This window comes from Rhinopithecus bieti, unplaced genomic scaffold (genome assembly GCF_001698545.2).
Source record: "Rhinopithecus bieti isolate Rb0 unplaced genomic scaffold, ASM169854v2 scaffold_61117, whole genome shotgun sequence".
Classification (NCBI taxonomy): domain Eukaryota; kingdom Metazoa; phylum Chordata; class Mammalia; order Primates; family Cercopithecidae; genus Rhinopithecus; species Rhinopithecus bieti.
Window position 1 is genome coordinate 142,550 of NW_016824934.1, and position 21,913 is coordinate 164,462.

Genomic DNA, 21,913 nt, shown 5'->3' on the forward strand with positions numbered 1-21,913 from the left:
AAGGAAGGAAGGAAGGAAGGAAGGAAGGAAGGAAGGAAGGAAGGAAGGAAGGAAGAAAATGCCAGCAGGATTGGTTTCTGATAAGGCCTCTCTCCTTGAATTGCTCCTTCTCACTGTGCCCTCTCACAGTCTCTTCTCTCGGTGCATGCATGCAGAGAGGAGAGCTGTGGCACTTCCCCTTCTTCTATAAGGACACCAATTTATCAGATTAGGACCCCACACTTAGAACCTCATTTAACCTTTTTTGTTTGTTTTGTTTGTTTTTGAGATGAAGTCTCACTCTGTTACCCAGGCTGGAGTGCAGTGGTGCCATCTCAGCTCACTGCAAACTTTGCCTCCCAGGCTCAAGAGATTCTCCTAACTCAGACTCTTGAGTAGCTAGGACCATGGGCAAGCCCCACCACACCTGGCTAACTTTTGTATTTTTAGTAGAGACAGGGTTTTGCCATGTTGGCCAGGCTGGTCTCGAACCCTTGACATCAAGTGATCTGCCCACCTCCTCCCAAAGTGCTGGGATTACAGGCATGAGCCACCATGCTCAGTTTCATTTAACCTTAATTACTTCCTCAAAGATCTTATCACCAAATAGGGTCACATTGGGAGTCAGAGCTTTCACATGTGATCTGGTGGAGAGATACAATTCACTCCAAAACATTCCATCCTCTGGCCCCCTAAAATTAATGTTCTTCTCTCATGCAAAATCCATTCACCCCATCCCAGCACCCCCAAACGCTTTAACCCATTCCAACATCAATTCCAAGTCCAAAGTCTCACTGAATATCTAAACCAGGTATGGATGAGACTTGAGGTATGATTCATCTTAAGGCAAAATTCTCTCCAGCTGTGAACCTATGAAACCAGACAAGTTTATGCGCTTCCAAAATGCAATGGTGGGACAGGCATAGAATAAGCATCCCTATTCCAAAAGGGAGAAATTGGAAAGAAGAAAGGGGCAATGGATCCCAAACAAATCCAAAACCTAGCAAGGAAAATTCCATTAGATCTGCAGTCCATTAGGCTGTAGTCCCAGCACTTTGGGAGGCCAAAGCAGAAGGATTACTTGAGCTCAGGAGTCCAAGACCATCCTGGGCAACATGGTGAAACTCTGTCTCTATAAAAAATACAAAAATTAGCTAGGTGTGGTGGTGCACACCTGTAGTCCCAGCTACTCAGGGGTAGGGGTGCTAAGGCAGGAGGATCGTTTGAGCCCAGAAGGTCAAGGTTGCAGTTAGCCATGATCACACCACTGCACCCTAGCCTGGGTGACAGAAGGAGACCCTGTCTCCAAAAAACAAAAAAGAATGAATAATCCTTTTTGGCTGAATGCTCTGCCCACTGGGCAGCTGCATTACCCCCACCACCCTAGGTGGTAGACCCCATTCTGCAGCTCTGCTAGTCGCCTTGCCCCTGAGGCACTGGGCAACATTTTGGCCCACTGAAACCAAGAAGGTGGCCATGCTCTCTGAAAATAGGAAAAAACAACCATACCCCTGGGCCTGGGGTGTGAGTGGCAGCCCTGATAATCTCCAAATTGTCTTCAGGGGTCATTCTTCCCTTTTCTTGAAGGATAACACATGTTCAAAGCTGGATAACTCTATTGTCCTGTCCTATAGAATCCCAGAAGTCCAACAGCCTTCTTTCATTCTGTTCCATTTTCTCTGTTTTCTTTAGTCCCAGCTGGAAGTGTTTCTGCTAGTATAATCCCATCTTTATTCCTGGCTTCAGCTGAGCTGGTTGAAGCTGAGATGGTTAAGTTCATGGGAATCTTTCCATGGAGTGATTGTCCAGACAGGCCTTTGGTGTTCGCACCAAGCAAAGAAATGTGTTTTCTCTTTTGTTGAAATATGGACAGGTTCAGCATTTTCAAATCTTTAAATTCTGGTTCCTTTTTGCACAACAATGCCTTCAACTTGTCTCTTTCCTCTTGCATTTTACTATGAGCAGTAAGGAGAAACCAGGCTACACTTTCACCACTCTGCTTAGAAATCTCCTGTGCTAAATATCCAAGGTCATCACTCCCAAGTTTTACCTTGGCTGAACACAATTCAGCCAAGTTCTTTACTAGTTTATAACAAGGATTGCCTTTTCACCAGTCTCCAACATTATGCTCCTCATTTCTGAGACCTTACCATAAGCACATTTAATGTTCATATTTCTACCAACATTCTGTTTATGATGATATATGTATTCTCTTAGATGATAGAAACTTTCTCTACAACTCTTTTCTTTCTGAGCCTTCACCAGAATTGCCTTTAAAGTTTATATTTCCGGCCGGGCGCGGTGGCTCAAGCCCCTAGTAATCCCAGCCAACTCTGGGAGGCCGAGAGGCGGGATCACGGAGGTCAGGGAGGATCGGAGACCACCCTGGCCTACACGGGTGAAACCCCGCTCTCTACTAAAAATTACAAAAAAACTAGGACGGTGCGAGGCGCGGTGGAGGCGCCTGTAGGGTCCCAGCCTACTCTTTGTTTGCCGAGTTTGAGGCTGTGTGAGAATGGACCGTGGAACCCAGCGAGGCGCGGAGCTGCACGCTGAGCTGAGATCCGGTCCACTGTTATCAGCCTGGTGGACAGAGCGAGACTCCATCTCAAAAAAAAACAAAAAAGAATTGTATTATTATATATTATGTATTATTTCCACCAACAGTTCTCTTCAAGGCAATCTAGGCTTTTCTAACATGCACCTCAAAACTCTTCAGTCTTTGCCCATTATCTCATTCCAAAGCCACTTCCACATTTTTAGGTATTTGTTATAGTAGCATCCACTCTTGGTAGCAAAATCTATATTAGTCAGGGTTCTCTAGAGAAACAGAACCTATAGGAGATATGTATACATATGTCTCCTATGTATACATAGATGGTCCCCAACTTATGATGGTTCAGAATTATGATGTTTTTCACTTTATGATGGTGCAAAAGCAATATACATTCAGTAGAAACCATACTTCAAATTTTCAATTTGGATCTTTTCCTGGGCTAGCAATATGTGGTATGATACTCTTCCATGATGCTGGGCAGCAGCAGTGAGCTGCAGCTCCCAATCAGTCATACAATTATGAGGGTAAACAACTTATATTCTACAGTTTACTATATTGCCAGATGATTTTTGCCCAACTGTAGGCTAATGTAAGTGTTCTGAGCACATTTAAATTAGCCCAGGTCAAGCTGTGCTGTTTGATAGGTTAGGTGTATTCAGTGCATTTTTGACTTATGATATTTTCAACTTATGATGGGTTTACTGAGATATATCCCCATCATAAGTCAAGGAACGTGTGTGTGTGTGTGTGTGTGTGAAAGAGAGAGAGAGAGAGAGTATCAGGTATTGGTTCAAGCAATTATGGAGGGTGGCAAGTTCAAAATTGGCAGAGCCAATGTCTCAGTTTCCATCTGAAGGCTAGCAGGCTACTGCAGAATCAGGAAGAGCCAATGTTCCAATTTTAGGTTTATCAGGCAGAATTCTCTTTTATTCAGGGCAGGGTCAACCTTTTGTTCTACTTAAACTTTCAACTGATTAGATGAGGCCCACCTGCATTATGGAGGGCAATCTGCTTTACTTAGTCTACAGATTTAATTATTAATCCCATTAAAAAACACCCTCATAAAACACCCAGAATATTGTTTGACCAAATATCTGGACACTTTGTGAACCAGTCAAGTTCACACATAAGATTAATCATCATAGGAATCATACCAGAAAATAGATGTGGTCAAGGCTTAATGAGTATCCAAGACCGATGTAAGAGATTAGCACCAGGGCTAGAATTGTGATTTGCCATTCAGTCATTTCATACACATTTATTACACACCTATTACAAGTATCTCAATTATCTATTGCTGTATAACAAATCACTCCAAAATTTAGTGGCTTAAAACAGCAATATTTCTCATGATTTTGTGGGTCAGGAATTCGGGTAGGGCTCAGCTGGTTGGTTCTTCTGCTCTAGCTGGCATCTTAATGCCACTCATTCAACTGAGTTAGCCTAGAAAGTCCAAAATGGCTGCACTAAAATATCTGGTGCCTTAGCTTCTCCAGTCTCCATATGCTGTCTCATCATTCATGAATCTACCCATGCTTCTTTTCAGCTAGGTGGCTAGATTCCTCGAGAGCATTTCAATAGGACAAGCTGCAAGACATGAAGCAAGTGCTTATTAGATCTATACTTGCATCATGCTTATCAATGTTACATTGTCCAAAGCAGCTTACATGTTCAAGCCCATGAGGGGAAGACAATGATACAAGGGCATGAATGTCAAAAGGTATTATTTACTGGAGGCTACCAATATAACAGTTCATCCTAAGATATGAGGGGACACTAGTCCTGACTCTTGTCCTCAAGTATCTCACAGACCAGTATAGCACTTCTGAAATGTATTAGAGATCACAGAATTCTCAACATCATTTATACATTGAGCAAGCCCTAATATGAATTCCTGACATCTGATAGTGTCCCATTTTGTAAAGGCAGATGATCATATGATAAGTGTAGTCACATATTTATAATTTTCATACACATATTAATGCATTTCTCAACATAAAATTTTTTTTTGAAACGGAGTCTCACTCTGTTGCCCAGGCTGGAGTGCAGTGGCACAATCTCAGCTCACTGCAAGCTCTGCCTCCCAGGTTCACGCCATTCTCCTGCCTCAGCCTCCGGAGTAGCTGGGACTACAGGCGACCACCACCACCACGCTCGGCTAATTTTTTTGTATTTTTAGTAGAGACGGGGTTTCACCGTGTTAGCCAGGATAGTCTTGATCTCCTGACCTTGTGATCCGCCCGCCTCGGCCTCCCAAAGTGCTGGGATTACAGGTGTGAGCCCCTGCACCCGGCCTCAACATAAATTTTAAACTAAAAATGTTACCGGTTTTGGCCAAGCACAGCGACTCACACCTGTAATCTCAGCACTTTGGGAGGCCAAGACAGTAGGATCACTTTTAGCTCAGGAGTTAGAGACCAGCCTGGGCAACATAGTGAGACCCCGTCTCTACAAAAAAATATAAAAGTTAGCCAGGCATGGTGGCATGCACCTGTAGTCCTAACTACTCAGGAGGATGAGGTGGGAGGATCACTTGCGCCTGGGAGGTCAAGGTTGCAGTGAACCGTGATTGGGCCACTGCACTCCAGCCTGGGAGACAGAGCAAGACCCTGTCTCAAAAAGAAAAATAAATTACTAGTTTTGTGTGTTTGTGGGAGGAGACTTCTTACATTCCATGGTTTGGTAATGTTGCTCAAAAAGTTGTGGACATACTGGCCTGGTAGGAATTGAAAGCTTAAAGAGAAGGGCTTTGGGTGTCTAGGACCATAAATGCAGGCTGCCCACAGTGGATCACAGTTTGTTCCAGAGGAATGGAAAGCCCTCCTTTCCGTGGGACTGCCTGTGTCCCTTGTGTCCTTTGTGTCCCTTGGCCTTGAGTGATGGGAGGTCAGGAGCATCATTGCTACGCCACCTGAGAAGTGTCTCAGACAACCCCTGTCAGGTGACTCCAACACATTCTACTGCATCAGCGCTGACCCTCTGTCACCTGGCACCAAAGAATCCCACATCTCACACACTGGGCAACATCCACCCCACTCTACCCCACCCCATCTCACTGCACTTCAGAATGATTGTGGCTATCAAGAGACAGTTTTCAAGAGCTTAAAAGTTCTGTCCTGAAGCCCCCTCTCTGACGCACTGCATAAAGAAAGGCCCCCAACACGGACCACCTCCAGGAGCTCACTGAGCAAGCTACCAGCCAGGGACAAGGCCTGCCCAGGGTGGACTTCATGCACTAGCTGCAGCAGAATCCCCAGAAGCTGCTAGGAGATTCCAATTCATTCGGTTGGAAGGGGCCTGGGAATCTTCATGCTTAGCAACTCTGCTGTGAGGATTATCACAGGTCACAGAGTGCTAGGCCCTTTCCAAATTTAGGGTTTCTAGGTGGTAATTTCTGAAAGGTCCCCATGGACTGGGACCACTTTAGGACAGGAAGGGGTAGGGGAGGGAAACCAACCCTGAGATGTGGCCCTAGCTGATGTCCAGGCAGGACACAGGTGACCAGCAGCCAGGGATTCAAGTCACTTCACGTGCCGAATGAGCTTTTATTTTCAGAGCTTTTATTTTATCTTACAACCTCAGCAACAACTTGCTTCCACAGGTCCTCACAGAACAATCCTCTGAGATTAAATCTGTTTTGAGTTGTATTTTGAAAAAAGAGGAAATTGGATCCTGATTCCAGGTGGGAGGAGGGGAGAGAGAGAGGAAGTTCAGGAAGGAGGCAAAAGGCATAGATTTCTAGAATCTTCCTCATGGTTTCCTCTCACATGCATCTCATCCTGGGCACTCCTACCCATGAAGACAAAACCCAGCTCTGGCTTGAATATGCCTCCCACCCTTCCTGCCTCCCTCCCCCTCATTCCAAAGCTGCCCACAGCACCTCTCTGAACCAGGGTCTCTGGTCTCACCTGGTCAGCAGCTCTGCCTGAGTCCTTCCCTCCAGGACCTTCTCCCCAGAACAGCCCAGATCCCCCAGTGTCAACCCGTGGCTGGTTGCTCAGGAAGGACGGGGTCTGCCCACACAGCAAGGACCTTGGAGAGCAATGCTTAACCCAAGGTCTGCAGCACTGGGTCAGGCAGTGCAGGTAGGAGCATACTTAGTGTCTTTCCTGGGTCCTGTGGGCAGCCACGGAGCCCCCTGCACACTGGCCCATGCCTGCAGATTGCCCATCATGTTCCTGTCTGATTTCACCCCACTTCTGCGCATGAGCGACTCTTGCCTGAAGTCTTTTCTAATCCTCTTGTGGGTTTTCCTTGAGAGCACATGCTGTTAACCTGGGATTCACAGATGCCCCTTCTCACCCAGCGGTCTGGGAATAGAATTCAGGGGTCCATGAATGTGGGGGTTATTTTATCCCTTTTTTCTCTTTTCTACCTTTCCTATGATGCTGCCATTCATAAGTTCAGATGGTAAAAAAATGTATCTTTGTTTTCACTAGGCTCCAGCTGAAAGGTAGCCTTTCCTTTCAATATGGATGTAGGAAAAATCTCCAGTTGTATTTGCAGAACCTGAAGCTTTGTCACCAGTCCAGTCGAAATCACAGGCATTTTTAAATCACATCAGAGTTGTTGCAGGTCTTTTCAAATATCATTTATATTCATCGCCACTTTAAAATGATCACCATTAAGGTGTCAATAAAGAAACACGCATATTACCATATCAGAGCTGTTTTCTGAATGCTTTGGTAAGAGTATTTTAGTAGCATTGGTTTCTTCTGCAGCCCTGTGAATTTCATTTTACACATTTGATAACATTATTCCAAGAAGGGGTCCATCCATAGGCTTCACCACATGCCCATGGGGTTTATGGTACATGAAAGGTCAAGTCCTAGAATTCTCACACTCTTCAGTAGAAAATCACACCCCTAAATGTGTCCCTCTCCACTGGTAATTATGCTTTTGGTGTTCTCCGGATTGAGAAAAAGGTTTTTGCTTTTTTGTTTGTTTGTTTTTTTGAAATGGAGTCTCACTCCATCTCCCAGGCTGGAGTGCAGTGGCTTGATCTTGGCTCACTGCAAGCTCCACCTCCCGGGTTCATGCCATTCTCCGGCCTCAGCCTCCCAAGTAGCTGGGACTACAGGCGCCAGCCACCGGGCCCGGCTAATTTTTTGTATTTTTAGTAGAGACGGGGTTTCACCGTGTTAGCCAGGATGGTCTTGATCTCCTGACCTCGTGATCTGCCCACCTCGGCCTCCCAAAATGCTGGGATTACAGGCATGAGCCACCGTGCCCGGCCGAGAAAAAGTTTTAATAGCAACAGCCCTTATGCAATGCTTGCCTTGGAACAAATGTGCATTTTATTCATTACAATAGTATCTCCTAACATTTCAAACACAGCAGCCACATCGGTAGGAAAGCTCTCCTAAAACAATCTGGTTCCCTGGCCCCACCATTTAGGTCCACTGAGTTAGACCATGTGGATCTAGTAGGCAGAGGCCTTGGGCCTCAGACTGAGTAAGCCCCATGCTCCCAGCACAAGGCTGAGCCCCAGGAATCATTCAACAGGCATGAGCTGATTGGAGCTGCCCTGAATTTGCTGGCCAGAGTGGAACATGGCGGGCTGGGTCTCCCTACTTCTCCCCCAGCCTCTTAGCCCATTTAGCGCTAAGTTGCCAGACTTTGCAAATAAAAATAAGAATGCCAGGTTAAATTTGAATTTCAAACAAATAATGAATAATTTTTAGTATAAATATGTTCCATGCAATATTTACAACATACTATACTAAAAAGTTATTCATTGTTTATCAGGAATGCTACGCTCTAGGAGCCTGTTCCCAGAGAAGTCCCTGCCATGCCCAGAAGAATCTGTGCCAGATTCTCTGCTGAGACTTCTACCTCTGCACAGGGTCTGGCCCCGGAGAGACACTATTCAGGGTAGGGAGTAGGGCCAGCAAGGTTCCCAACAGCAGCCCACAGCCCCCACGGCCCACACCTCAAGCCATGCCCCATCCCTGGCTAGGTCTCAGATCCCCAGCCATAAAATGAGAGAACTAGTCCAGGGTGGAACTCTAAACTCCATCGTGCCTCAGAATTAGTAACCCAAGAGTCTTTACTCCAGGAAAGAAGAATCTTTAACTTCCACTAGCATGAGAAGGATGTTTCCAGACCCAGAAGGCCTCCGCACTCAGTCCTCCTGAAGCAGCAGGCCTGTGCTGCCTCCATTCACCTCAGCCCTGGAGCCCTCTCATGCAGCAGAAGCTCCCACAAATCAGCCCACCAGGCCACTGTTAGAAAGGACTCAAGGGCCAGGTACCCACACACAGCAGCAGAAGCACAGATGCACTCAGTTAGGGAGCAGTGTGGCAGAGAAACCCAGAGGGGGTCAATGCAGAGAAGCCCTGACACACACGGACTGAGAAGCATTCCTACATGGTGCACACCCAGCACACATGCCCCCTCACCCAGAGCATGCATGCATGCCCCACACAGACACACACACAGACAGGGTGCAGACCACACTCATGCACCCTCACACACTCACCACACATATTCTTCACACACACTCCCCGAAGGCGACAGGAACACAGCCAATCTCAGTTCCATCCCCAGCCACCCCACATCTGTGGTCCTCACCTTGGACATCCAAAATGTCCAAGGTGTTCCTGGGCTAAAGCTTCTCCCACCTGCCTCTGCAAGCTGCTTGGAGGGCAGTGGGGTGGTGGGGAAAGCGAGACAGTGCTTTGCTTTTCACATCAGGCTAAAGCAATAGATCACCTAAAAGTTGGATTCTGGAAATCAAGATGTTAATTCGAATGGTGATGATGATGATGATGACAGCAGCAGCAAAAGCCCTTGCCAGCACTCACTGAGCACAATCTATGCCCCAGTGACCACACTAAATGCTTAACATACATTCCCTCATTTGACCCTCACAACCATCTATAAGGTAGGAACTATTACTGTGCCCATACATAGATGAGAAAGCTGAGGCTCGGAGGAGTTCAATGTCTCTGTGGAGATTCCAGCACCTGGCCCAGGGCCAACTCCAAAATACAGCCTTACCTGCAGAGCCGCATGTTCCAGCCCAGGGATGTTCCAGGCCAGCCGCGGTGCAGCCAGTGTGCACAGGCACATGCCCATACACACACCCCACTTGCAGAAGCGGCTGCTTAGGCAACAATTTCCTTGTGGAAAGTGCTAAAAAGGCCTTGACTGGCAGAGAGGCTTCTGCTTATTCTCCTCCAAGGCCAATCATTTCCTGGTCAGGTGTGGACCCTGGATAGAGGTCACCCCCATAAGACAGGTCTGTGAGATCCGGACAGGGAGGTGCTCCAGGTCCCCTCGATAACCAGAGACCAGGTTATCTCTGAGAGGGCTGAGAGGGGCTCTGTGGGCTCACTTTCCCCTGCCCTCTGTGTGGACCCCTGCCCCAGGGAGCCAGCGCTAGGCCCCTCGTGGCACAAGAGGTTTTCATACCAGGAGAGTGCCACCTCTGCTCTGCAGCCAAGCACCCTGCATCACCCAAGCCTACCCCAGGAGGGCACAGAGATGGCCCCTGAAGAGCCCTCAGAGAGGCCTGTCTCAGGGTGACTAGCCTCTGGGACATTCTTAACCCCAACCACAGTGGGGCCACCCGGTGAAGCCCCCACCTCTGCACAGGGCCTGGCTAACAGCTGCTCCCAGCTGGAAGTTCTCCATGCGCCCCCACCCAGTCAGTCCCCAGGAGACCCGAAGGAAGCTTTGATGGGACCTATCAAAGCATTCTTGTTCTCACAGCTGTTTCCTGAAGGGCAATTATAGCCACAATAACCCCACACATCTGGTGAAGGGGTCCAGAGACTATACTCTACCCTCAGCTCTGCTGGAGGGGTCCTGCCCATCAGCACAGGGAAAAATGAATTGTGCACATCTGAGACTCAGTTTAGAACCCTAAACCATTAGAACTGGAAGGGGCCACCTATTCCCATTTTACAGATGACTAAACTGAGGCCAAGCCTGTTCCCAAAGACCTGCTCACACGAGCCCACTTCCCCTACAGACTCTCTAGACAGACCCTGGCTCCTCCTCCTCTAGCTCAGGTGGGCCTCGACTTAGACACTACCAGCCCAGGAAAGGGCGTGGGAGGGACCTGGGACTGTGATGGTCACATGGAGGGGAGGCTCCTTCTCTGTCTCCTTCAGAGGGATGATTTTCTCCTGACTGAGCCATTGCCTCTTCTTGGACGCTATATTTATACCTCAATCTATGAATTTATTTCGATCAGGATTGAACTGGGCACTGCTGACATATTGGGCTAGGCAGTTCTTTGTTGGGGTGGGGGCTTGCCTGTGCACTGTGGGGTGTTACAGCATCCCTGACCTCCACCCACTAGATGCCAGTAGCACCACCCCCTCCCCAAGTTGTGACAATCAAAATTATCTCTAGACATTGACAAATGTCCCCTGGGGACAAAACTGTGCCCAGTTGAAAACCACTGACTTAAATGGGCTTAAGTGAGCATGTAGAGACTGTCTCCTGGGTCTTCCCAGGGGTGCAAGGAAGAAGGTGCCATAGATCTTCCTTCCTGAGGCGTGGAGCATCTACTATGGGCAGATAGGATAAAGCAGTGTGTGCCAAAAGATCCTGAAAAAGTCTAAAGCTGGGAAAAACCACAGAGGTTGAGATCCAGCCAGGGAGGCTTCCTGGAGGAGGTGAAATTCCACTGGGGACTTATGTAGGCAGTTGGGGGAGAAGGGATTTTGAGGGGAAAGTCTCAAAGACGGTAAGCAAGAGCCCAGGATGTGGGATGACTAGGAGAGCATCCTGGAAGGATGGCCACCGCTGGCTGGATTTTAATCTAGGGGGCGTCTGTTTGCCCCAGCTGCCTTCCTCCCAGAGCAGGTCCTGGAGCCCAGGGAGCAGGGAAGACACTGAAGAGGAAGGAGGGAAGGGGGATGGTAGGGTAGGGGATAAGGGCATGTCTGAGATCCCAGAGGGCCAGTTAGGGGCTTCTCCTCCCAGAATCCCCAGCACCCAGCACAGAACCAGGCTAAGGAAAAGCTGAGATGATGAAGCCACTGAGTTGGAGAAAAGGTCCGACGGGGGAGGAAGGCGCCTGGGCTCCGGAGGACTGGGAGCACCGCCACTGATGCCAACGGGGGCCCAGCCTGAGGGCGAGCCAGGGACCTGACCAGCCCCAGCCTGACTTCTCAGGGTCTGTCCTTGCCCGATGTCCCCCCTTCACAGTACATGTGGGATGGGAGAGGGGTGGGGGGCAGCCCTAATCAAGGTGTGGCTGCTGGACTTGGAGCTGACCACTGGCTCCCTGGCGGGCAGTAGACCTTCCGCAGAAGGATTTCAGCAGGTTCCTCAGAGCAGAATGGTACGCTCCTTGGCCTCGGGAGCTCCCTTCTCAGACAAAAGCCCTGGCTCCCCACGCCGCGTCTGGGCTCCCTGAGGCCTGGGTGCACGTCCTTCCTCCAATGGGGCTCCCTGAGGGCAGGGGCCGCTCCTTCCCCGTGGTCCCTGCGGGGAAACGCTATGTGGGACTGGTGCTGCCCACAGGGAGCTTCTGGGCCGACTAGCCAGCAGGGGGCGCTGTGGACTCAGACACGCGGCCCTGGCCAACGATGGAAGGTGGCTGGATGGGTGGTGAGGTCTCCCTGCAGTTCCTACTGTCATATCCCCCGCCCCAGCCAGGCTCGCCTGCCTTGCACACAGCGAGGTCTCCACCTTCTCACAACTTCCCAGCCCAGCCCCATTGTTCTCCCTGTCCTCTGGCTGAGGAAGCAGGAGAAGCAATTATTATGCCCATTTTGCAGATAAGGAGACTAAGGTCATTCAGATGCCAAAAGAAAGGCAGAAGGCGCAGCAGCAGGGCAGAGTGCATAGCATCTGGACTTTGGAGCTAGAAGCCGCTGGCGTACTGTGTGTCACCTCAGCGGCTCAGTCCCTGTGTGGTTGCAGCAACCCTTGGGGCCTTATTGAGCAAAGCACTGCAGTTGCAGCCAGGGAAAGGAGTGTGGCAGCCCACACAGTCCCCGGCTGAGGAGAACGAGTCTGGCACTGGACCCTGCCGCCGGTGTGGACAGCACTGGGTCCTGGGGAGGAAGTGCTGCAGAGGGGAAGAGGTGGCCTCGCCCAAGCCCTCTTCTGGGTGGAGAGAGCAGACAGCCAGAAAGGGGAAGAACAGGAGGACTGTGCTGGAGAGCCCTGGTCCCTCTGCCCTTTCTCCCAGGTCCTAGCAATTCATCACAACAGCGGGTGCCACACGGATGCCCTGTGCTGTCCCTCACAGTGTGCCAGGCCCAACCACCCATCCTGGGACGCAGGTTATGTTATCCTCCCATTTGACAGATGAGGAAAGGAAGACCTAGAGAGAGAAAGTCACTTGTCTGAGGTCCCCAGTGGGAAGTGGGTAAAATGGGATACCCACTCCAGATCTGCCTGGCACATAGCCACCACATAGGGTTGGTGGGGCTGCAGTCTAGGTAGAGAGAAGAGGGCCGTGTCTGTGGCCAGGGTAGGGACTGAGTCTGTAACTGGGAAGGCACCCGAGGGAGGAGCATGCTCAGCAGGAAGTGGACAGGGTAGGGGCACAGAGAAAGGAGCACTAGCCATGTGTCTTCAGTCAGGGAAGCCTCCTGGAGGAGGCAGTGGAGGGGGACGGGGAGGAGGGGAGGGCCTTGCCAGCAGCCTGAGCACAGGTAATGAAGCAGTTAGGCCCAGCTGTTTCCAGATGCACAGTCTGCGCCCAGCAGGGTCAGAGCATGAAGCTAGAGGGGCAGGCAGGGAGCCACCAAGAGAGGAGGGCACCATGGCATCAGAAAAAAGCCCCTGGCAGCTGTGTGAGGATNAGGGTTGGTGGGGCTGCAGTCTAGGTAGAGAGAAGAGGGCGTGTCTGTGGCCAGGGTAGGGACTGAGTCTGTAACTGGGAAGGCACCCGAGGGAGGAGCATGCTCAGCAGGAAGTGGACAGGGTAGGGGCACAGAGAAAGGAGCACTAGCCATGTGTCTTCAGTCAGGGAAGCCTCCTGGAGGAGGCAGTGGAGGGGACGGGGAGGAGGGGAGGGCCTTGCCAGCAGCCTGAGCACAGGTAATGAAGCAGTTAGGCCCAGCTGTTTCCAGATGCACAGTCTGCGCCCAGCAGGGTCAGAGCATGAAGCTAGAGGGGCAGGCAGGGAGCCACCAAGAGAGGAGGGCACCATGGCATCAGAAAAAAGCCCCTGGCAGCTGTGTGAGGATGGCCTCGGAGTTCTGACTGGTTTCACTGGTTGTTCTTAAGGAAAGAGATGAGGATCTAAATTACTATAGAAACTGAGGGGTGGAGAGGAATGAGGAAGAGGGGATGAAGCCTTAAGACACCGAAGCGTTAGAACCCACCAGATGAGAGGGCCAATAAGATGCACTGGACAGAAGGCGGTGGTCAGGGGTGGCTCAACCTCTGGTGTGGATGATGGGGAGTGTGACTGTGAGCTAAGATGTAGCATTCAAGTGGAGGAATGCACTGGTAAAAGAAAGACAACTTTGGTTTCGGACAAATGAGTGTAAGGCATGTAAGGGGCTCTGGAAGTGGACGGGAGCTTTGAGCTCAGAGTTAAAGAGGGATAAGGGGTCAGGACAGGAGTGGTAGTTCTTTGTGAGGCCGAGGCAGGAGGATCACCTGAGGGCTGGAGTTTAAGACTAGCCTGGCCAATATAGTGAAACACCATCTGTACTAAAAATACAAAAATTAGCCAGGCACGTTGGTGCACACCTGTAATCCCAGTTACTCAGGAGGCTGAGGCAGGAGACTCGCTTGAACCCGGGAGGCGGAGGTTGCAGGGAGCTGAGATTATGCCACTGCACTCAAGCCTAGATGACAGACTGAGACTCCATCTCAAAAAAAAAAAGAAAGAAAAAAAGAGAGGAATAAGGGCTCAAACTAGAGCTAAAGTCAGGCTATACTCTTCAACTGAGGGAAGCAATCAGGGTAGACTAGAATTTGAGCTTAGTCTGCAATCAACGAAGGAAGTACAACAGTAAGAACACCCATTAAATCTGGTTAGGTTGTATTCTAGAACTTGGAGAAGGAGCCAAGGGTCTGAGCAGACCACAAGCCAAGTTCAGCAATGGTGCCAATCACTCTCGAGGTGTGCACGTCACTAGGAGCATTCACAAGAACTCAGCTCAGGACTTAAAGGGAGCCTATCAGATCGGAGGCCAGATGTCATCAACTGACCTTAGATCATTGTGGTGGGATCTCTTCTCTGAAATGTTCCCTCTCCCCTTTCCCCTCTCTTCAGGGCCCCAGCCTCTTGGCTGGCCAGTGAACGCTTCCAAGTACCTTCACACTTAATACCTCAATCGCTCCTCCACTCAACAGGTGAGGAAACAGCAGTATAGTGAGAGTGGCATGTGTTGGGAGGAGCCCAGGCTTGCTTTGACCTCTCTCTGGGTGCCCCGACTCCAGAAGGTTGGAACAGCATTCTGTAGCATTCCAGGATGTGGAGGGGCAGCAGTGTTTGTGTGCAGTGGCAAGGCCGACCTCCGATGCCCATGGGAAGGGTGCGGTGGCAGGTGCTCACCCTGCCCAGGGATGCTGTCTGCTCCCAGACTTGTTTATCAGCCTACGGGGTGATCAGCATGACCTCAATGGTGAGGTTTTTGGGGTTTTGTGGTTTTGATTTTTTCTTTTTCCTTCTAAGGAACAATTCGTTTTGGTCAAACAACTAGAGCAAAAGTGACTGGTGTTCAGACATCTCTTTCCCCAGCCTCTGGCAGTGCCATTGGAGGAACTGTCCCCTGAGGGTCATAGAGGAAGCTGGCAGCTCAGAGGGTTGCCTCTTGTCCCTGCCCAGCCCCACCCGCTTCCCCTGACTGCCTCCCTCGCATGCCAGGCTTGGGCAGCTTCCCATCACATTCTGAGGTCCAGTTGGGGAGGCCTGCACTCAGCCCCTCCCTGGGGCCTCTCAGCCTCCCCACTCTGCTGTCCAGCTCAAATGGTGGGGAGGACGTAGAGTAGGACAATTCAGGGAGAGGAACTAATCCCCTCTCTCATCCCACTGGGATGCAGAGGAGGAGGCCAGGCTGAAAGGGAACCATATACATCTCCGGTCACTTCTGTCACTACTATACTGACCCTATGGCACTTCCCATGTGCCACTGGGCCTGCAGGTCGGTATTGGGAATGGTGAAGGTGAGGGGATGCAAAAGGGAATGATAGGCTGTGGCAGGGAAGGGCTGGCCTGGACTCCCAGGAGGTGAGGGGCTAAGTCCCAGGGCATGGTGGCCAGACACAGAGGTGGATAGAAGGCCAGCAGGCTGCCCCATCTGAGCCTGGGAGAGCCTGGGAACCCAAAGGCCCATCACAGAGGCTAGGAGGCAGCTGTGTCCACGCGAGACAGAACTCAGGCTGGACTTGTGCAACCCCAGGATAAACTTGGACACACTGAAGGGCAAGCAGCTTGGCCTCTGTCAAACAGGAAACTCCCTCTCCGCAAGGAGAGAGGGCATGAGCACAGAGTAGGGGCGCCATGCATTTCCCAGGGCTTCACTGCAGACAGCATCTCCTGGGAGGTAAACTGAGGCCCCTGTGTGCACAGCAAGAAACTAGGGCAAGCCTCTTGGGGCTAAAGGTCAAGGAACGGAAGGTTCCAATTTACCTGCCCTGGTAGTTTCTGGCAAGAGACCTCCACCGCCTTCCCTTCCAGGATATGCCAGGCTGCAGGCTACAGTGCCGAGAAGGAGAAGACGGAGGCGGTGGTGATGTCACCCGAGGAATTAAGTAAGCAGGGGAGCTGATAACATCGTCCAGCCAGGCTCGCTGTGGGCAGGGTGACTCACTGAAGACGGCCCGTGATTGCTGGGTGATTGTTGCTGTGCCCGGCCTGTGGGGCTGGGGAGGAGGAAGGGGGCCCAGCCCACAGAGCTGTGACAAGTTCCTCACTGAGGCCCCTGCTCAGGGGAGAGACCTCAGTACACAGTGTCCTCCACCTCTGAGCCCAGGACTGGCTCAGGAAACAGCCCCCCTCTGCCTGTTGCGATTATCTTTGTCCACAGTGTTTGGTGTGTGTTTGTGGGGTGTGTCGGGTGATTTTCCTGCCCGCAGCCCGCTGGGTGCTCCAGGTACTAGCGATTGCTCACAGCAAAGCAATCTCCCCCTCCCTGGTTGGACAACTGTCTGTGGAGACAACACCGGATGGCAAACTGCTAACCGCAACCACGTGGCGTCCTTACAGAGGGAACAGCCTGTTCCTCCCGCTACAGGCACCTGCAGACCTGCCCCATTCCTGGCTCCCTTCTCCCTCAGTCCCTGCTGAGGGGATGGTCCTTTCCCACCCGTAGGGGCACCATAGACTGTTGTCCAAGTTGAGAACTGTCCAACTGCAGGGGGCACCGTTCACTTCGCAGTCTTCGTGCTAGATGCTATGGCTGTCCACAGTGGCCCTGCCCCTTCCCTTTTGTAAATTACTTCTCAGTTCCCTCCTCCCACAGAATTATCACACCAAACTTTCCCCCATGCATCTTGCTTCTTTATCGCCTGACACTCTCATTTATTCATTCCATAAAAAATTGTTGAGCTTGTGCAAGGTACTATTCTAGGCAAGAGAACAAGACAGACCCTCCTGGAGCTCATGGAGTTCCCATTCTAGCATGGGGGAGAAATAATAAATAAATAATTGAATACATAAAACTGCAAGTGACAATAAGTGCCACCAAGAAAACTAAAGCCAGCCCAGGGGTAGAGGGTAACAGTGCCCTACTTCAGTTAGGACTGCCAGAAAGGCTTCTCTCTGGGGAGGTGGCCTCTGAGTGGAGACCTGCAGGCAGCAGAGGAGGAAGCCTTCCCCGCAGAGCCCCTCCCATTGGCACCCAATGCCAAAAGAAGTTTCTATAACCCATCCTGGTTCTGCCAGGAGCCTGTGGCATGGCCTGGGGCACTCAATTCCCAGTGCGGGGTGTCTATTTCCTCCCTGACAAACAAGAGGCCTAGTTGCACAGTCTCTTCCAGCACAAATTCACCCACCTGTTGGCTTGAGGAACATGACAGGAATCTGGGTTGGAAGGCCAACTCAGCCACCCACAAGCTGTGTCATCTTGAGCAGGTTACTCAGCCTCTCTGAGCCAGTTTTCTTTCCTATAAAATGTCAAGGAATTGTGGAAGATTAAATGAGGTTGAGGAACTGAAACCACCTGGCACACAGTGAGTGCTTCATGGATATTTTCTAGGGCTGCGCCTGGACAAGGTGGGGCGAGGTGCGGCCTGGGTGTGCAGTGAGAAGGTGCTGGTAAACGGCTTCCACTGAAGGAGCCTGGAAAAGGCAATGCTGACCCCAAGACGCAAAGCTCTGTCAGCTGTCCAGGTCCGCAGTGGCAGGGCCCAGGCAGCTGGCCCAGGCTGGGACCCTACCTCTACCCACCCCGGGCCTGTGCACTCCCCACTGACAGCAGCTGGTGGGGCAGGCAGGGAGCTGCAGTGGGGCCCCCAAGAACTGTCACTCCACGGCCTAGCTTTCAACTTCCTTTGGGGCCCAAGCCACTCAGTTCAACACCTCTTCCTTCCTCCTTCACTCAGGCTATTTGTAGTGAGGGCTAGCCACCCTCAGACTCCAGCCATGGTGCTCCCTCTCAGCTCCAAGAGCCCAAGGCAAGGGGGTGGAAGGTCAATCAGAGTCCATCCTGGTCAACACGTCTTTCCCAACACATGATGTGAGTTTAGGCACTTAGACCCTGCCAGGAACCCAGAGGAACATGCAGGTGCTCAGCAGGTGCAGGGTGCGGGCAATAATACCAACAGCAGTAATAATAACTAGCCTTCTTGGCTGCCATGGGCCAGGCACTTTCCATCTAAGACCTCGCTTGATGTTAATCCTGAGATGTGGGTGTTTTTTATCCCCTTTCATACTTGAGGAAACTGAGGCTCCAGGAAGTAGGAGTTGTGGCGTGTTGGCGGCAGGGTTCGTGAGCCTACTTCCTGCAGGAGAGGAGCCTTGCAAGGCACAGGGGATCTGGAGAAGCAAAAGTGGAAAGACTTGGGTGGGCGGACCAGCCTGAGACTGGGGAAGGGCTTTGCAGGGAATTCCTGTCCCACAGATGCCTGCAGGCCCCAGTGTGGGGCCCCTAGCCCCACCACCCCAGCCCAGCCCTCAGCTGCTGTGTCACAACCCCTAGAGTGGCTTAGGACTCTGAGTCTCCAACAAGCTCCCAGGTGACCTGGAAGCAGCTGGCTCAGTCTGGGAGGCCACAGCTGGGCTGCAAAACCCTGACAAGGCCATTTCTCGGCCCTCCTGACTTTGAGGCAGGAAATGATCATCATGGCAGCTAATATTAGTTGACACCTTTCCTGCACAGTAGGTGTTGTGCTAAGCACTTTGCATGTATGAACCTACTTAACTGTCACAATAGTTCTGCAAGGGAGAGAACCTGGGCACAGAGGCTAAGTGACTTACCAGTCCTACAGAGCTGGCATTGAACCTGGACATCTGGCTCAAGGCCACACTCATCTCCTCACAAAGCAGGATGCCTGGGGTGGAGAAGGCCGCAGGGCAGGGTCTCGAGCACTGGGTCTGAGTGCGGGGCTGGACCTGGCAGCAGCAGGTTTCTGAGCAGGGAACCAGCATGCTCCCCAAGACTGGCCACATGGTGTGTGCATGAGGGAGCCCTGGGCAGACAAGCTCGACACCACTAAGGGCTGAATGTGGAATCCGTCCCGCAGGGATGTGGTTTTGACATGAGAAGACAAAAGAAATAACGCTTCCCTCAAAGGGAAGAACTGACAAACAAAGCTGGGCGCCCATGCGTCGGGCACAAATACTAAAGGTGGAAGTTCAGACACTAGGAAGGGCGCCCACAGCCACTTCCTCTGCCCCTCCCCCCACCCCATTCCCCTGCAGCAAGGCCTAGTACAGATAGGTGCACAACTCCTGGGCCTGAGGTCTAAGGACAGCCCCCTGGGGGACCACCTGTCTGTTCACATGTGTGTGCAAGACGGTCAGGGAGAAAAGGCCTCTGTGTGCTTGCTTGCAGGGGGTGCCTGTCCTCACCCCAGCCTGCTGCTGCAGCCGAAGAGGACAGACACCCTGACTCTAATCTCTACCTCTGGGGCCTCAAAACCACAGCCACGTCAGCTGCGCGTGCAGATGGACTAGGTGGGAGGTGGGGCCACGTATGCAGCGAACGCAGGTGTGCGCCAACATGCGTGTGCAGGGCAGACATGCCCCCCACCCCCGGGAGGAGGGCAAGTGGGGTGAGTGGTCTAGAGATCCAGTGGCCGCCTGGCCCCTCTCCTTCCCCTGCCCCCACCTCCCCTCTGAGGAGCAGCCATGGCTTTGAGGACCCCCCTTCTTCCCTCAAGCTTCTCTCTGCTGTCAGCTCCAGTGCCAGCGACAACCTAAGTAAATATCTATAGAGCACCTAAAATGGCCTAGCAAGTTCTGGGCAGTTGGGAGACATCAGTGAGAAAAGTAAAGATTCTTGCCTTCCGCTGGGCGGGTGGCTCACGCCTGTAATCCCAGAACTTTGGGAGACCGAGGCAGCCAGATCACCTGAGGTCAGGAGTTCGAGACCAGCCTGGCCAACATGGTGAAACCCCGTCTCTACTAAAAATACAAAAATTAGCTGGGCATCATGGCATCCGCCTGTAATCCCAGCTACTCAGGACGCTGCAGCAGAAGAATCCCTTGAACCCGGGAGGCGGAGCTTGCGGGGAGCCGAGATCGCGCCACTGCACTCCAGCCTGGGTGACAGAGCAAGACTCCGTCTCAAAAAAAAAAAAAAAAAAATTCCTGCCCTTGTGGGGCCCACATTTTGTTGGGGAGGCATAATAGACAGAATAAATACATTCCTTTCTCTCTTTTTTTTTTTTTTTTTTGAGATAGGGTATCCCTCTGTGACCCAGGCTAGAGTGCAGTGGCGGGATCACAGCTCACTGCAGCCTCAAACTCTTGGGCTCAAGTGAACCCCCTACCTCAACCTCCTGAGTAGCTGGGACTACAGGTGTGTGCCACCAAGCCTGGCTAATTTTCTATTTCTTTTTTGTAAGGACGGGTCTCGCTATGTTGCCTAGGCTGGCCTCAAGGGATCCTCCTGCCTCATCTTCCCAAAGTGCTGGGATTACAGGTGTGAGCCACGGCGCCCAGCCTCACATTGTATAATCCTTATGTAGGCAGTGGGTTCTATGGAAAGAAAGAGGGGAAGCAGACAGGGCTGCGAGATGAGGAGTGCTGGTGGGTGCAGGGGTGTGCCCTCACTCAGGTCACCGTAGTAAGCTGGGTGATCCAGCGAGGCCCCATGAAGAGGCCAATATTTCAACAGGAGCTTGGAGAAGGAAGAGCCAAGCAGAGTCTGAGGGAGAACATTTCAGACAGAGGAAACAGCTAGAACAAAAGCCCTGAGGCAGGAGCCTGGCCAGGACTGAGGGAAGGGCAGGCGGTGGGGGGGCAGACTAAACTGGCCATGTGCCTCTAGGATTTCCAGTGCGGTCCATGTGAGAATGGCTTGGCTCATGGCTGAAGTGATTCTCTAGTCTGTCAGGAAACTCAGGCTAACGGCAAAGGCCTGATTTCCAGTAGATTAAAGAGAAAGGACCCAGTAGTACCTGCAGGAGAGGCCACAGGGTTCACAGAGGAATCGGTGCTCTGGGAGGAAGAAGGGGAAAGAGAAGGAGAGGGGTTTACATCAGAAGGAACCCTGCTTTGGGGCCCAGCCTGGGGGCCCCTAGAGGGTGCAGGGGAGGGAGCAAAGGATGGGACCGGCTACCCTGAGGCCCACAGGTCTCTCTAGGGGGCCAAGTCTCTGTGTTCCCAGGACCCCCACGAGCCCATGCTGGGAGCTCACTGAGAGACTCCAGTGTAGAGTTCCATCCTGCTGCCTGGAGACTCAGCTGCTCCCCACAGGGAGGAAGGGAGCCCAGGACGCAGCCACCTCTGCGCACCTGCCTCTGCCTGCTGGAGGCCGCCAGTCCTGCTTACTAGACCCTGCTGAGGCTGCTGCCCCTCCTTCTCCAAAGCACCATTAAACAACTCACGTAGGGGCTGGGGGAGGTGACCCCAGGAGGTCTAGCCTGATGGTTGAACAGGGGCAGGGATGTGTGCCTGCATGCCCACCTTGCCCTGCCACATGTGGACAGCTGGCATTCTAGGAGGCAGATCCGCTGGAAAACAGTCAAAGCCGTGGAGTATGTGATTCTGATGGAAGGGGTGGTGGGATTCAGCAGGGGGAGCTTCTTATGGCCTAGAAAATTGAGGGGGCTTCTTGGAGAAGTGGGCTTGACCTGGGCCTTTCAGGATGGGAGTAAATTTGAAGGCGTAGAGAGGAGAGAGGATACCTCCATGTGCTCACACATTTACACACACATTTACACTCATGCACACACCCAGTCCCTTAAGCCCCCCCATCCATAGGTGCTCACAGCCAGCAGTATGCACATACGCCTCACACACAGCCAAAGTAATGCGCACACACTCAGAAACACACGCGC

The 21,913-nt window shown here is 51.8% G+C and overlaps 1 protein-coding gene across 1 annotated transcript in view; it reads right to left on the reverse strand.

The window, feature by feature from the left end:
- Positions 1-9,588, reverse strand: part of LOC108522515 (uncharacterized) — a 40,707-nt gene extending 31,119 nt beyond the window's left edge. The window contains exon 1 of the mRNA XM_017862748.1: positions 9,539-9,588. Within this exon, the coding sequence (XP_017718237.1) occupies positions 9,539-9,552 (14 nt within the window). The 5' untranslated portion in view covers positions 9,553-9,588. The remainder of the gene's footprint in view (positions 1-9,538) is intronic.
- Between the last annotated feature and the right edge of the window lie 12,325 nt (positions 9,589-21,913).